The sequence below is a fragment of the Camelus ferus genome, chromosome 17 (genome assembly GCF_009834535.1).
Source record: "Camelus ferus isolate YT-003-E chromosome 17, BCGSAC_Cfer_1.0, whole genome shotgun sequence".
Lineage (NCBI taxonomy): Eukaryota > Metazoa > Chordata > Mammalia > Artiodactyla > Camelidae > Camelus > Camelus ferus.
In genome coordinates, this window is record NC_045712.1 from 5,151,962 (window position 1) to 5,169,580 (window position 17,619).

At 40.2% G+C, this 17,619-nt stretch overlaps 1 protein-coding gene across 18 annotated transcripts in view; it reads right to left on the bottom strand.

Annotated features, from left to right (window-relative positions):
• Positions 1 to 17,619, bottom strand: part of CHL1 (cell adhesion molecule L1 like) — a 184,072-nt gene that overhangs the window by 42,465 nt on the left and 123,988 nt on the right. For all 18 annotated transcript variants that reach the window (XR_004312000.1, XM_032458079.1, XM_032458078.1 and 15 more), the window contains 4 exons: positions 12,763 to 12,947; positions 6,153 to 6,284; positions 655 to 795; positions 222 to 333 (listed from right to left, as the gene is read on the bottom strand). Coding sequence is in view for 17 of the 18 variants with exons in the window: in XM_032458079.1 (XP_032313970.1) it covers positions 222 to 333; positions 655 to 795; positions 6,153 to 6,284; positions 12,763 to 12,947 (570 nt within the window). In the remaining variant the exon portion in view is untranslated. The remainder of the gene's footprint in view (positions 1 to 221; positions 334 to 654; positions 796 to 6,152; positions 6,285 to 12,762; positions 12,948 to 17,619) is intronic.

The window sequence follows — 17,619 nt, forward strand, 5'->3', positions numbered from 1 at the left end:
CCTTTGTGAGCAAAAATGGCTCTCCGAATGTCCCCACATGAGACAATCCTACAAATCTAGTCAATGGTTCCAGGAGAGGCAGTTAAGTTTGCAAACTAATTGCTCAGAGGCATTGGCTACCTGTAACAACATGGACACAATGCAGCCTGTCAAATGAATGGATGAAGAAACAAGGCGAAATCTACACCTGACATTCTCTTAAGAAAACTGTACCAGCTTACCAGGACACTATTGCCTCGGGTGAAGCAAAGAACTCACAGTCCAAGAAAGCACTGTACCCAACCACTGTAGCGTAATTTTCTTCATCTGCCGTTTGTATCAACGGGCGAACATCTATTGGAAAGCAATATAAATATAGTTTTAAATTTTCATATAAGAAGTAAGACAGACAAATTAATTTCTATATCCTAGCCATATTAATAAGAATAGAAGACAGCTGAATATCACAGCACATATTCTTGAATAAGAAAGTATTCAAATGCCATGCATTTCTGAAAGTATAACTTTTAGTCTAATACGAAAATAGAAGGTGGAAGGTACTTTGATTTCCCCCCGTGTTTTATGTGCCGAGAATTCAGTCTACTTGTGAGTATGACCTTGAACATTTTCCTGTAGAAAATGGCAGGTTAACAGCCCGCTCCCCGGTGGGCTCACCTACGACATCGATGTTGGCACTGGCCAGGATCATGCCGTGGACGTTCGAGGCCTCGCACTGGTACACAGCGGTGTGGTTCGGCTGTACATTGGTAAAACTGATTTCTCCGGAGGTGATGACATCACCAGAAAATGGATTTCCTTCAAGAGATTAAAGAATGCCAGTTTGATAAAAAATAGAACGTGAAATATTTAAACACCATTTATTAAATGTGTCCCACAGTATTTATATTTTAAGACCAGTTTAGGGTGAATAATAGTTCGCTGAAGCCAATTCTTTACAATTTCTTAACAGCAACCATGAATTTTTCTTTCCAGACCCTTCTGCAATTTCAGTTTTCCTTCAAATTAGTATTTATTGCCAGAATCTGTCAGTCTCTGGCTCACTGCCTCTCCATACTCACACCTGTAAGATTCCAGATTTTCTGTTTAGCATTCATGTCCCACTGTGAACTGAGTTTCACTTACTCCTGTAAATTGAGGTCCTGATACTGCCCAGCGTAAACCACATGATCAGCACAGCTCGATCCCCTCAATCCACCAATACTGGCTGCTGTTTTCCCCTCGACACTCTGTTCCTCTGTTTCACTTCTCTGCCCTTCTGCAGTTTTCCAATCCACACCCTTCATCATTTCAACAGTCTCGCTCTGCTCCTTAACCACTTCAGATACAAAGCTCCTACAGCCCATTCTCCCAGGAAGACTAAACTCTTCTTGAGGGCCAAGGACCAGCTTTTCTACTTTTTGGCAATAAATCCTACCCCACTCCTGATCCAAGCATAATTCCTGGAGATACCTTTTGGAAGTGAGAAAAATCTAGTATTTATGGTATCTTTATTAAGGGCCAGAGAACTCTGTTGGATATGTAACATGTGTTACCTCATTAACTCTGCCCAGAACCTGCTAGATCAGCACCGATGGGACCACTGAGAAGGCGAAAAGCCTGCATTTCAGAGGGGGTGAGCCCACAGCCCACAGCCCCCTGCCAAATCCCGTGCCCTGCCACAACCCTCCCACCAAGCAGTGGAAAGGGCAACATACGAGCTAGGGATGTTGACTGAGAAGCACAGGTGGTGAAATTTTTCGTTTAAATGACATTACAAGATTACCAATACATCTGTTTGTATGTGTGTGTGTGTCTCCATTATACAAAACAGTGAATACACTAAGTTTTAGGTCATAGAAAATACTGGGTATTACAGTCATAAAATGGAAGATTTTTCTTATGCACCTTTTTCCTTCTGGGGGTGAGAGATACTTGACTATGAGGTCCGTGGTGGCAAGACCTCGCCTGTGTGTCATGCGCTGTGTCCCCAGTGCCTGAAAAGCAGCTGTCACAGAGGAGGCAGTCAGTGAATGCTTCCCATTGGAAAACATTTTTGTTGGGTAGCATTTTATTCCAAGTAGGTCTCTCCGTGGTATGGAGAAGAACAGATCCCCAAAATGGCCAAGGTCTAACCTCTACAACTGGTGAATATTTTACTCTCCATCTGCAGAAGGGAGTCTGCAGATGTGATGAGGGGGAAGGGCTTTGAGAAGGGGGATCACCCTGGATCATCCAAGCAGGCCCATGTCATTACAAGGCCCCTTATCACCAGAGAACCTCTCTTGGCTGTGGCCAGCCCAAGGGAGATGCGACTATGAAAGAAGGGTCAGAAAGATGCAAACATCTGGTCTGAAGATGGAGGCAGTCGGCCAAAAGCCAAGGCAGGTGGGCACCCTGTACGAACTAGAAAAGGCAAGGAAAGGGTTTCTCTCTCAGAGCCTCCAGAGAGGAACACAGCACTGCTGGCACTTTGATTTTAGCCCAGTGAGACTTGTGTTGGACTTCCAACCTGCAGAATTGTAATATAAAAAATGTTTTAGGCCACTAGACTTGTGGTAATTTGTTACAGCAACAATAGAAAATTGGTACAATTCTGTAGCTTTTTAAGGAGCCAAAGAATTGAGACTTGGATCTCACTCCGCACTCTCATACCTGACACCAAATTCTACAAGTTTCACAATTAGCCCCATCATCCCTGTCAGTTCTCCTTCGACCATCTGCCCCAGGACAGAAGTGCAATATAGTGGGAGAAACTTCAGCTCTATCTTAGCCATTTCACTTCCATTTCTGGCTCTAAATTCACTTGGGTTGTGTCCCCCAGTAAGTGATGCAACATCTCCGAGCCTCAGTGGCCACATCTACAAACTGGAGAGTAAAAAAATCTCCCTTGCGGGGCTTATCAGGAGGCAAAGAAACACCGTATGCAAAGCATTTGACAAAGGTTAGACTTGTGATCAGTAATAGTAATCATTCTGATTTAATGTTCACATAAGATACGTAAAAGATATGTAATTGCTAAAAATGCAATGAGCCCACTATCAGCAAACATCCTAACTACCAATTGTTATGACCCGCTGGCAGGGAAGCAAGGAGAGCTTTGGTCCAGGGCTGTGGAAGGAATACGGAGTTTGGATTCCAAAATTGCGGCTTTGGTTCTAGGTCTGCCATTATCCAGTGGTGCTGTCTTGCATTAGTTTATTTTCAGCCTTGACATTTCCATCCATAAACAAACCAGTTACCTCTACTTTGGGAATAAATCCATAACCTAACTCCCACCCCAACCCAAGGCTACAAAATCTTTCAGGCAGCCCCCACCTGGAGTCACACAAGTGCTTCTCCATTCAGAGGCCAGAAAAAAGATGCTCTGTTGATACCTTAGAGCCTGCTGCTTTCCTCATCTAAATCCCCCGAAGAGCTGCCCATCTTCTCTGCAGTAATACCCCAAGTCCCCACTCGGACCCTCACCTTTACATGCGATGTGGCCCCTCACATCTCCCTGCAGGAGACTGGTCTCTCCAGGCACTGCCCCCTCTCGTTCACTCAACCTCAGCCACAGCAGAGCCCTGGCTTTTCCTGAACACTCCAAACATGCCTCTGGTCTCTGCCCTCAGTGACCTCTCCACCCGGAAAGCTCTTTCAGAGGGATTGGCATGGCTGCACCCCTCACCTCCCCCAGACCTCTACTCAAAGGTAAATAACCACACGGGTCTTCCCAGTATTACCTTAAGATAGGCTCTCCACGCTAGGTCCTGAACTTCTCACACCCTCCCCTTCCCCAGCGGTTTTTATTTTTACCACACTGCAGTACACAATTCTGTACCTATCTGTCCACTGCTTGTCTCTCCCCTCTAGAACGCCCCGTTTACCAGAGCAGGGGCTGTCCATTTTATTCACTGCTCTCTCCCAAGCAGTAAGGCCAGTGCCTGGTACTAAGAAGGCATTCAATAAATATTACTTAATGTAATAATCAATCTGTTAAATAATAATCATAGTCCCTTTAAAAGGCTCATTTGAGGGTCCAAAGCAATATGTGAATGCCCTTCATGAACAGCCAGTGCTGTTCAAATATAAAATTTCATGATTTCATGCCAGAGACTCTGCATTCTTTATTTCAGCATCCTTAGCATGCTTTATGAACAAAAATTGTTTTCATTTCCCTCTGATCTACCTCAAGTCTTATTTTTCATTTTTTATTCTGTTCTCTAAAGAATGAGTAAAAAGACTCAAACTGAGGATATTAATAATGAGGGCTAAAGTGTCCGCTGACAGATAAAAGGATAAAGAAAGTGTGATATACATACATACATACATATATATATATCTATCTATATATCATACACACATGTACACATAGTGGGATACTGTTCAACCATAAAAATGAGGAAATCCTGTCATTTGTGACAACGCAGATGGACCTTGAGGGCATTAAGCTAAGTGACATGTCAGACAGAGGAAGAAATATATTATATGATCTTACTTATGTGTGGAATAAAAAACAAAAAAACCCCCAGATCAGAACAAGCTCAGTGGTTGCCAGAGGTCAGAGGGTGGAGGATGGGCCAAATGGGTGAAGGGAGTAAAAAGGTACAAACTTCCAGTTATAAAACAAGTAAGTCACGAGGATACAAAGTACAGCATAGCAACAATACTGCATATCTGACAGTTGCTAAGAGTAGATCTTAGATGCTCTCATCACAAGAAGAAAATTAAGTAGCTCTTTAACAGTGGCAGTTGTTAACTGGACTTGCTGTAGTAATCATTTCACAGTGCATACAAATATCAAAGCATTATGCTGTACATCTAAGTCTAATATAACACACATCAGTTACATCTCAATAAGAAAGACGAGGAAAAAAATGTTTCTGAACCGCTCATTGTTTTGCCAAGGTATCTGTTACTTGAAAGTAAGTAGGCACATTTCTTCTTCTGGAAGCTTTAACAAGACAGAATTGAAAGTCATTGTGCTTAGTTATCTGCTAAGAAAGGAGATATGGTCATACTGTGATTTGACAATTTCTAGATTAATAGCCATAAGCCTGTGAAAGTAATAGATATTTTTAAATTACTATCACTTTTGTTTTCAATGTCATCATCAAATGTGTTCAGTTAGTATCTGCTTGTCATTGACACTGTGCTTCCGGCCATTCACAGAACAATAAAATAGACGTTTCTCTCAAAACTAATAATAACAACAAAGAACACTAAGGTTTCCTGAGTACTTGCTGTATGAGAACGACAGTGAATAGTACTCTGTGTGGCGGTCTCTGTGCTAAGCGTTCTCTACGTGGTGTTTCCTTAAATCCACCTAACAACACCCACTGGTTGGTGCTGCTTTCAGCCTCATTTTACTAATGGCACAAAGGGCTTGAAGAGGGTCAGTAATGCACCAAATCACACAGCTAGTAAATGATTGAGCCTGAGTGCAAACACAGACACTCTGCATCCAGAGTTGATGAAATATGACAACGTTGTACAGATAACATTACCCCAAGTGGCTGACATTTTCATCTCATTCAGTCACAACCAACTACCATTAGCTCCATTTTGCCATTAAAAACTAAAGCCTGGGGAGATTCACTGAGCAGCTCAAAGTTAGTCAATCTCCCCAAGCTTAGGTGCACAGCCTAGTTGGGGTCCCCAGGTCTCTGGACCACCAGGATGCCTACCCTGTCTCTCTGGCCCTGTGGATTTCTCAGATCATGCAGACAGGCATGCCCGAGAAGATCCTTGTAAAGAGCAGAGCCCACGTGAAGGGTCACTGTTGCTTGGATCCCAGGGAAGTCCTGCCTTCCAACCACTGAGTCAACCACAGGGACAGGGAAAGGCGCAGCAACTGACTTTCCTTCTTGGGTGCATCCTCTATGTCATTCAGTTGCCTTATTTTTAAACCTTTATGAGTGTGAGAGAGTGTGTGTGTGTGTGTGTGTGTGTGTGTGTGTATGTATAAAATTAATGAATGGCCCAATAGACATTAGTTATGGCTGTTCCATAAATCCAAGCATAACTCAAATTGCTTTGCAAGATGCATGCTATTTTGGATTTCTTGGTTAGGTCTGTCTTGACAGTCCAGCCACTTGCAATTCTGTTTTAGCCATAACCAGCGTGTCTGACCATTGACCGTCCCTGCAAACCGCTGCCTTCAGCATTGCATCACAATCGGTGTTTTCACTTACTCTCAATTGGGAAGCCGTTGACTCTCCACTTGACTGTGGGTTCAGGTTCTCCTTCAGCCTCACACAACAAGATACCACTGCTCCCAGTGCTGTACACACCACTCTGAGGTTTCTTTGTCCAGCGAGGGGGCTCTGGAAATAAAGTGAAGAGCACATCAGCATTTTATCGATCACAGAAGGTCCGAAAAGGTTAAGGCCTGTAGTTCTGATATACACCAGCAGAGGGCAGACACAACAAAGAGTTTTACACTAGCTCTTGGCAAATGTTTTTCTAAAGCAAGATATGGGCATTGTTTTTCGCGTGGAATAGGGTGTGTGTGTGTGTGCGTAATTTGGAATCTTAGCATGTATAATAAAATCAACACACCAAAAATAGTTGTCTACAGTCACTTTATTTAGCTACTGGTGAAGTATCCATGTCATTACAGAAAATGGAGGGATAAACACATTAAGTTTTATCTAAGTGCTGCTTACAGCTTATTTCATGCTGTAGCATGGCATACAAAATGGCTGATATTCAAGAAATAATTTTGAAAATTTTTTTAATAAAATTAAAATGTTCAACCATTATTTTAGAGATTTCTTAATTAATGACTTTATAGCATTTTTATGTCCAAATCTAATTATCTGTCTTAAGAATTTGGCAAACATCATTGCCTAGAATTTTTTTTTTTTTTTTGGGTAAGGGATAAGACAAGGAATCCTATAAGTTAAATTTACTTTTTTGCTCTAGAAACAATGGAAGAAAAGATGTATTTAAATCACTTGTATCTTTCTATGCCCTAATGCTCCAATATTGTAATTCTAAGTAGTGTTTCAGTACAGAATGAGACATTTTTCTTTGGTGCAAACATTACTGTCATGTTTTGTCACCTTAAGTATATTACTATGTCAGGAGTGAATAAAAGATTCTGATTAAAGCGTGGATGGTTTGGGTAATTTGATTGCAGAGAAAATTGCATAATACCTGCAGGTAGTAATTCCCATCAAGTGTTGCTTGGTTATTTCCCCCAGGACATTTTCAGATTTCCATTTTTGTCAAAAAGGAAAGTCTTTAAAGATACATATATGTGTAAAATGAAAAATGTCATTTAAACAAATTTCTTTGAGTAAAACTGGAAAAGGAAAATTATGGGGGGAAAATGTCTACAAATTCACCAGGAAAAATGAAAATATACAAATATCCCTGGCAAATGCAAGTCTGAGCAAAAGAAATTGCCCTTGTAATTATTCAGTAGGGTATGGACTTAATTAAATTCCAAGTTAAATATTTGTGTTCACAATTTGCAATCTGTAAATATTTAGTCATTTAGTTTAAAATGCAGCAGTGCAGATCATAAACTGCATATGATCCTCTGAGGTGAAGTGTTTTAGTTTTTGTATGTGTTGGCATTTTTTATATCGTTACTTTTTTTGGGGGGGGGGGTCTTTTCATATAACCACAATAGAATTAAACATCTGAGTCAGAGAAAAAAGCTCCATGAATGTGAAAATTTTCATATTTACAGCAGAAAACTAAGACTACTGCTTTCAGAGCTTGTTAAAAATACAGGAGAGCATGGGATGTAATATACAGCATGGTGACTATAGCCAAGAAATAATACTGTATTGTCTACTTGAAAATTGCTGAGAAAGTAGATCTTATAAGTTCTCATCACAAGAAAAAAATGTAACTGTGGTGATGCATGCGAACTACACTTACGGTGGTGATCATTTAGCAAAATAAAGAAATATCAAATCATTGTGTCATATACCTGAAACTAAAAATGTAATATATCAATAGTATCTCAATTAAAAAATAATAAAGGATATCATGTAATGATGACCTTTCTCTAAATCTTTATGAATAATATAATCAGGATTTCTATTTCTAATTTCAGCCTACAAATTTCATTAATCCTTTAGGGTCTGCATTAAGGTCCACCAGTTAGATCTTAGGTAAAGGGTGCTTACGTGACCATCATATCCAACCCTTTCACCTTACAGATGGAGAACTGAGCTTTGGAGAAGTCATTTAATTTGCCCATGGTCATCAGGAAAAGAAGCCCTACTTTTGCTGTTTCAGGGATCTGTAAACCTACTGGGTAAGCAGCATTCAGACTCCAAAGTAAATGTTGTGTTATTTCTAATTCATTACTATTTCTTTAATTTGGATCACAGACAGGAACCAAGGCCAAATAGTTTTACCCACTGTCACTCTGTGCTTCCAAATCGAAGCTCCTCTAATATCTATCAACTGACTCAAGAAGTTCTGGGTATTCACTTAGGGTCATCCCTAAGCTTTACCTTAATCCTTTATCATAAGCTTTCTTTAGAAACATGTGGACATCTGTTACTATGTGTTTCTTCTGAGAGGTAAGCTGGTCCTGAACGAAGGTAGACGTGGACATGCAATTTGAGAGGGACTTTAAGTCTGTCTTGCTCAGAAGCATCTTATTCTTGGGCCTTGTCTTGACACTGCTCTCCCTTCCAGCCCAGACTGAGACTCTCACTGGGGTCCGTAGACTAGATCACTAAACTTGTTATCTCTTAAGAGCCAGAGCAGAACTGTTCTCTTTCTGGTGTCTCCTCTGCTTGATTTAGGGGAACAAAATTTGCCACCCCCAAAGTATCTCTTTGGCATTCAGATTATTTTGAGCTGAAAACAATCAAGGCCCAAAAGATGTAGAAAGAAACTTTGGCCTCCCTCCTACCTGCCTAATATACTTTAGATAGAAGGCCTATTTCTGGACTAGAGCTATTACCAGAAATATCTGCCAAGAATATGGGCTAGATGTGGTGGGGGAAACTGCAGGGCCCAGAGATCAGAGTCCACTCTGTGTCCCATTGTCTGTACAGAGCCCAGCAAACATTTGTGCACCAAACATTTGCTTTTCCATCTCCGTGTCTTCCTTGGAGATGCCGTCCTTCCCTTTTAAGTCCCAAACATCCTCTTTTGTCTTTAGCTGAAGATGGTATTTAATGTGAGGGCTTTGGCCATTTTGGCGAGTCACTCAGTTTTCCTGGCTCTTTCACATGTATACATGTTATTGCACTTTTGTTTGATTGTTTCCTGTTAATGTGTCTCATGTCAATTTAATCCTTAGACCAGCCAGAAGAAGACAAAAGCAGAGAGGAAAATTCCTTCCTCCCCGACATTGACACAATGAGCACAGATGCATTTGGGGGTCATTTTGAGTTAAACTGAAATGACTGATCTGCAGAGACTCCAGTGAAAACAGCACAAGGGAGAAAGGAAGGGGCCTTGGATTAGAAGGGAATCACTGCCTTCTGGTCATTCACCAGCTCATAACTTCACTTCTGGATTGAACATATTTAACTAGTGGCTACCTTGTTCATAATAGAATGCACGTGAGCCTGACGGACACTGGGTAGGAACAGAATTTTTGGTGGCTGAAGTCAGGCTAAGGGCATGCATGGACAGAAAACAAAGAGTTTTCCAAAGGTTGGAACATGCGACTGTTGCTGAAGGGTGAGATCTAGTTGAAAGGATGGAAAAAGAGGCTCAACAGAGAGGAAAGAATGATTAAAATGGAAAATTCTGAGAGGAAACACCATCACTGAATTCCAGTCTTTTATCCTAAGATATATGGTAACTGAAGAAAACAACTTATGCTGAAACTTTATTCATTTTTTCATAATTGTAAATAACAAAACAAGGTGATAAATTTCTCTCATGCTGCTGAAAACTGAGATGTAAATGTCTGAACATTTAGAATATAATAAGCAAGCTAATTAGAAATGTTTATCACTAGAATGAAAACAAAACAAAACAGGAAATTCAGTACCTATAAAACAGACAACACAGAGGTAATTTTCTTAGTAAGAGATTTCTACTAAATAATTATATATTAATAAATCAAAAATTATTAGCTTCATCAAATTTGGATTTAATTGCAACTTTCTGGAAATGGATTTCTTATTTGAAAAGGAGGCTTTCTTAAGCAGATCAATGACTGAATTGCATTTGAGTTCATGACATCCTTTTAAAATACAACACAATTATGGGTATATAGTCATGCATGAATAGTTTCCTACTACACTTACTAAATTTCAAAAGCCTTAAAGGATTCAAACGTTTACAACGTGAACATTGTTAGCAGGACTTCATATAATCAGTTGAAATGGGATTGTGGTCATATTTTGATTTCTGGATTTAGAATGTTTTAAATGCCATTTTAATCTCTTTTTACTGAATGTGTAATATTTAGACCATGGATTCCTAGAAAAGATAGTGTTGCCTTGTCAAGACACCCTGGCTGTTTTTGCTTATACATATTCTAGGATTTGAAAGTGCAGTTTGCTTGCATATTTAGAATGCTGTAGCTTAAATTACAGAGTTTGTGCTTAGCAATAAAGAAATATCACAAACAGAATACAGTAAAACATGTGCTGTTACTTAAGCACAGTGGGTGTTTTCAGAATGGACTAGATTTGCAAAGTTCACAGTAACACTGCTCTTTTCCCATATGGCTAATCCTTCTTATTTAATTTGAGTTTCCAAGCAAGAGTCAAAGAAAGGGAAAGAAGAAGGTTCAGGAAGGCAGAAGAAAATTGAATGAAAGTGAACGCATCTGTCCATATGATTAATGAAGGATATATTTACTGCTTTCACACTTAACAGTAACAAAAAAGACTTCCTGAGCTCAGTTTGCTTCTCACTTGCATGTGTGAAGGGAAACTCCTAAAACATACAACTGAGGGCACATTTAGTCGTTTCTCATTAAGGAGAAACGACTAAATGTTCCTCATAAAAACATTATTTACATCTCAATAGTGCTAATAGCTGTTTTATGAATAGTGAGGACAATTTGTTCAGGATACCTATATAATCCTTTGGAATCCTACAGTCAACATTTTAAATTGCATAATTAATTTTACATCCTTGATTTATTTTTTCTTTTTGCAATCCTAGCAATTCTTTTGAAAGCTTCAGTCTTGTAGTCAAAAAAGAACCATGACCAGATTGTTAAAATATTCAGCTACCGTAGCAATGTTCCAGCCATCTGGAAGGATTTCTGATAGTCAGCAACTTGGAGTAGGAGCAGCTAACAATTAGCCATGTCTGGTTCGTGAGTATGTGTGTGCTGGGGCGGGGGGCAGGGGGTTATGGAAAACATCCCTGTTGCATAGTATAGCCAAATTACATAGAGGCATCAAATGTTGACTAAAAGATATAGAAAAAAACCCCTCAAACTCTTCCTCTCTGAATTTCTTAGTATATAATTTAAGGACAGAGGAATGTATCTCTGTTGACAGATGTTGACCGTTACGCATAATATTGGGCTTTCTTCCATACAGATTTTGCTTTTGTTGAACCAAGGGAAATGATAGTCTCATCTTTGCTTTTCCATTCTTCCTAACTTAACTAATCTCACACATTGTGAGAGAGAGATCTTGACAATACACTGTTATTCCAAACAGCGGCAAGATTCAAACAGTTATCTTAACATTTACTTGTGAATAGAATTTGTATTGAGTTGTCTTTTTTTTTCTCTCTCCATTCATTAAAATATCTGGCCTTTACTTAGGTGTTCCCTGGGCAAATTAAAACTTTAACAAGGAAACTTTACTGGAACACAAGTGGAAGCTGTAGAGTACCAGTAAATGGAACCCTGAAAGAGACTGTTCCTTTCAATACTTAAGCCTACGCAGGACTACGTAAGTACAAATGCAGTAATCATCTCATTAATTTGATCAATACAGTCAACCAAACCATACATAGAAACTTCAGTGTGATGAGAATCACAGAAAATAGTCTGCATCAATCAAATGCACAGGATGACTAGGTAACCCTTCCACCTGCCTCGCAGGCAGAGCCCTGATACCCACATATTGCGACTCCCCATCTTTTTAAATGATGACATCATTGCCTACTTATTTACAGAAATACAACAAACCATAGCCAAGTCTCTGCTGATCAAAAGGCTTGGACTTAGGGAGGGATGACTTCAATATAACCTTTTTTTTTTTTGCACCTTTTGATAGAAAAGTAACACTTACACTATAGTGTCTATTTTTCTTTCACAATAATATATTGAATATCATGTGAACCCAAGATATGGACCCCAAAAAATATCTAGGAAAGAGCTAAGACAATAATTGGTCTGGTCCCCTTATTTCATTGGTGAAGAAACAGACGTACAGGAAGGTGAATTCACTTAGTCAAGGGCACAGGAAGCTAATGACAGGACTGGGAAACAAAAGTCCAAGCTTCCTCCTAGGCCCATCATGGTATTTCTTCCATGGCGAGGCCTACCTCTTTTATGAGTTCATATTACGCAGTATCATATATATATTACAGTAATTTTTTCCCCTCACTGTATGATGACATAGGAGATTAGGTTCAAGGACTATTCAAACAAATAGTGGAAGTTATCTCTATTCAGTCCCTAACATGAAATCCCTTCTTGTCATCCGTCCCTTTTAGGTGGTTTTGTGGGGTCAATGACAAACCTAATTAATTGAAGTGTAATATATTCCATTGCTCACTCTAGAATTAAAAGTTGAAACAGCTAACCTGTTCTAACATATATGCATTAGAGGTCCACTCCAAGTATGAATTCAGTTTTTTTTTTAAGTGAAAAATAAATCAACACGGGAGACGTACCTTCTACTATAACATGAAAATCATGAGTGGCTGATCCCAAGAAATTGTTGGCTGTGCAGCGATAGCTTCCTTTGTCCTGGTAGGAGACATTCTCTATCTTCAAAGTATTGCCATCATTTACTTCTGTTTCTTTTCCCTTTGGTAAATCATCACCCATTTTGTTCCACTCAACCTGTGGAGTTGGTCTGCAAAGCAATACATAAATAATAAACATTTTTCAGAGTGAAAAATAAAATATAAAGAAAACCACAGGACACGCCCTTCACTGTGTTGCTTTCAGGTCTGCACCCAGAGTTCCGCTGAAAAACATCAGCCTTCCCGGTGTGTGGACCGGCCACCACCATCAGTGGTGACTGTCAGGACTGGATCAAGTCTCCTTTATTCCAAGTTCCTGTCATAGTCTGCTTTCTCATAAACCTTCTGTTTCCTCCATTAAGAGGGCTACGTTCATGTACGTGCTGAACAGGTATGGTTAGATGAAGGCTGGATGATTGTGAGACAGGAAGGAAGAGGACATGGCACAACCATCAAAGGAATGACACAGCAGTTAACACCAAGATGGCGGAAAATTCAACTCCCAGTAGACCTAGAAGTGGGAGGTTTGACTTCTAGGAGACCTTGAGCTTCACTGTACACTTACTATAATATATTAGCAAGGTAAATGGCACTCCCACAGGCATCATGCAAGTTCCGATGATAGCCACAAAAAGTCAAAAAGTCGGCAGTGGCCCAGTTCCTGGGAATCCCAGCCCTTTCCCCCAAGTAGCTGGAATAACCCTCCCTTTGTTAGCATATGAGGTTACCGAGCCCATAAAGACTAACAACACCGCGCCTCATGGACTCTTGCTGTCACGTTCTGAGATGGCCCGCACCCTGTCTAAGAAGCGTGTGTCTGCTTTTACATTAACCACATCCTCCCCACCCCCCAAGCCACAGGGCCTCTCTGGCCTTCTGAGGTGGCCTACACTGTCTTTGGAATATGCATCTCTCTGAATAAATCTACCTTTACTCAACTATGGCTCGCTCTTGAATTCTTTCCTGCACGAAGCCAAGGACCCTCACTTGAAGGCGTGCAACCCAGGGACTCGACGGAGACCTGGGACACGGCCACCATCTCATTCCCTGTTTTCCTGTATCAAATGGACCCAAATAAATATTACAACATATTTTTCAGTGTGCTATCTCCCTGTGGGTGGTTTGAAAAGGCCAGAAATAACAACCCTCTTCCCTGTATGAGTTTGAAAAATAGGATCAATAAGGACCCAGCAGTCAGCAGAGAGAAGTCACGATACCCCCTGTAAGCCTAATGAAGCTGCTCTTGGAGACGGGCTCAGATGTGGGGCCCGATGTTCTTGCTGGACCTAGGATCTGCTCATGTTACAGCAAGGTGGGCTCTGCAGCGCAGACCTGGCTGGCCAAGGCTTCCGCGCCCTGGTGGGGAGTGCAGGGAAGAGAGAAACCAAATCTCCCTTGCTTACAAAGATTAGACCACTCAATCAAAACAGACAAATGATAAAAGCAAAAAACAAGACAAAAACCGAATTGATACCTTGTCACACACCAACAGTAACATTTCTCTAACCTTAGGTGGGTGGAAAACAAGGAGGAGGAATCAGGCCAGCTGGGTTTAAAAACAGAAAAATCCCATCTCGTGAAAACCAGACAAGTGGAGAGAAGGACCCTCTATGACTCGTGTTTTAACAATTAGGTGGAAAACACCGGTGGCTGGTTTTAACTGATGGATGATTTCTTTTTTCTCTCCTCTCTACTTGGGGTACATGACTGAGTGGAAGAAACAGCTCTGTTGTTTTTATTGATGATGTTCCTCCTTCTCACTATACTTCTTTTTATCATTAATGCAGGAAGTTATGAGTTTGTTCTAAATGTGGGCACTATTATCATTTTACCAGCGAGGATTCTAAAGTTTAAAAAGTTAATTAATTTGCTTAAGGTCACTGGGGTAATAAATGACATATTAGACCTTGGAATTTGACTATACTTGGTCTTTTTATCAGTGTGTTCTATTATATTTGGGCTTTTTCCATCCTTTTTCTTTGTATATTCTTGGAATATATGCTTGTAGCCAACTTATTTAGTTACTTCTTAATAACTGAACATCTACCTTCAAATTGTTTCTGTCAATTATCTTCAATTGTCTGTTTTGTTAAGCAGTGGTTAAAATAATTCAGTTATTAAACAAAACAAATATTATAAGTAAAAATGAAGGTCTTTACACACATCTAGTCTTCCCCCCACCCCCGCCCGAGGCTCAGGTGTACCTGCCATACAGAGCTGAAGCACTACCTTTTCTGTGACCAGGCTCAGAGCACATGGCGCCTCCTACAGGAAACAGGAGCGATGCGCAGACAGGCAGTTGTGACAGTGCATCAGCTGCTGGCTTCCTGAGCACACCACCCAACAGGGCAAACAGCCCACGTCTCCTAACTACTTGCTTTGCATTCCGTCTGTCAAAATGGCAATTTGCCAAACTGCAGGCTGCTCTGGACCTCAGGTCCTCCAAATAAAGAGGGTTTTTTTTTTTTCTGAGTCTATGCTTTCATAGTGCAAGCATCTCACTGTCTGCAAAATCTTTTTTTTAATTGCCAGTCCTTGGAAACTAGTCTAATCCTTTAATATCTATTTCTTGAAAGAACAGAATAAAATTATTATCCTGAAGTATCATAAGACCATAAGACATAATCTACCAAGGGACACATCTATATCATGGCAAGAATGGCCAGTTACAGTCTTGCTAATTTTTTTTCCCTTAAAAAAAAAAAATTGAGAAACATTTACTAACATCATTTGAACAATAAAGTTTTGAAGGAGAAAATATTGCTTAATCCATTTTTAGACATAAACATACACCTTGACATCATGTCAAATGTTTGTTTGGGTCTTTGGTCAACTTCTGTTCTTAAGCTTTCTTTGTTTGTAATAGAGTCATACCTGGATTAATTCATGAATTTAGAAAATAGAAGAGAGAGAGAAAATTTTAGCTCAACAATCAGCAGAGGGAAGCCATGATATTGCCTTTAATCCTAATGAAGCTTTCCCCGGGTGTGAGTGAGCGGGAGTTGGCGCGTGCAGTGGTCTTTCCACTGAGGGACTCACCGTCTGTGCTTCTTCTGGGGAGTCAACACTTTTCTCTTTTGAATGAAATTCACAATGTCATTTGAACTATTCTCAATGTCCACCCTACTCACAGAATATACAGAATCTAAACCCCTCAGCCTTTCCCTGCAAAAGTTTTCTTATTTTAATTAATAGTATCAACATCTTCATTGTTACTCCTCATTTTCTCAAGTATCTAATACATCCCTGTTTTTTAGATTCAGGGGCAATGCCATCCTTTGTTCTCCCTTTTTCTTCTGCCCCATCTTTTACTGAACAGAACAGTTCATTTGGCTAAAATATGGTGAAGAAGTTAAATTTAGGAGTAGTTTAGGGTTCTAGAGACAGTCAGGATGGAATCCTAGCCCCCACTGTTACACTAAACATGCAGAAGTGAATTTAACACTCTGGTCTACACTGGCCTCACCTACAAGCGGGAGTAACTGTCATAAACCGTAGAGAGGATACAATGAACACATGAAGTGTGAAACAGTGTGCCTGACACGTACTGAAGAGTACAGTGTTGTCTTACGTATAATTACACTTGTTACTACAGAAGGCTTGCCATTCAAAACTTCTTACAAGAAACATTTTCAAGTATTCTAAAAATGTTACAATGTATCACTCTTACTTGAAAGAGAACCAGGTCAGATAGGATTCCCAACCCAACCCACTGTGAGTAAGAAACCACTTCAGGAGAACCTCTTCAGACAAGGCATCAGGAATCCTCAAGTCCCAAGGATGACACATATTGAGGTTCACTTTCTTTGTCTACATCGCTTCATGACACTGCTTTTTCCAAAAAGCACATGAGAGCCATTCTACTATATTGAAAACCATCTGGGCAGTTCTCGGTCAACTCAAGAGGTAAATTATGGCATTTGTGGGAAATAGGGGGGAAAAAAAAGGATTATTGGTATGTTCTTCCTGCCCAAAGAGTCAATCAAGAACAGTGATGAATTCTCAGAGTTTACTTTCTAACACTCTAAACCCGTATGAGGAAGAACAAAAGAGTATGCAGTTACCAACGTGATTCCACCTAAACCTGGGGCTTCCATCTCCTCACCTAATACAGAGACCAGACTTCTGAACTGAGGCCACATCACTGCACTTCTAATTCATGTATACCAATACACTGGCAATTTAAGACAGATGAGCAACCTAGGTATCTTTGCTGGATGGAAAGAGAAATTCACAAAGCATAGGGGTTGTAAAACCATTAAAACCTGCTCCTTTTCTCCACAACCCAATTTAAAAACCAGTCATTCAGAATATACACTGAAATATGAATGAGTATGAACTTCAAATCCTAGTCCATGAACCAGATGCCCAGCTATAAAAACTCAATTTACAAACTGACTATGTAAACTCTGGTGTGAAAACGTGGAATGTATTCTCCCACGGTTCTCCTAAGGGCAGGGATGGGTTTGCGTTGGTAAACACAGGAGGATGACGACAGGAAACAGGAGACCTTGTATGAACAAGCAGTAAATGAGACGGTCCTTGTTTACATAGACTTACGGTAGTTACTCAGTATAAATGTCGCTATTTCAAGCGGTGACCAAGCCAAGATTCCTTAGGCTTTTCTGGGAGGATTTGGTAAAATGCACTGCTTTTTCAGGTGTAAAAGATGTGCAGGTAATTAGGTCTGATGTGAAACTTTCTTAAATTGCGTGATCTGGACCTGCCTGTGTGCACAGGACAGCAGAGTGAAGTAACAGAAAAGTGGACTCTGTGGAACCT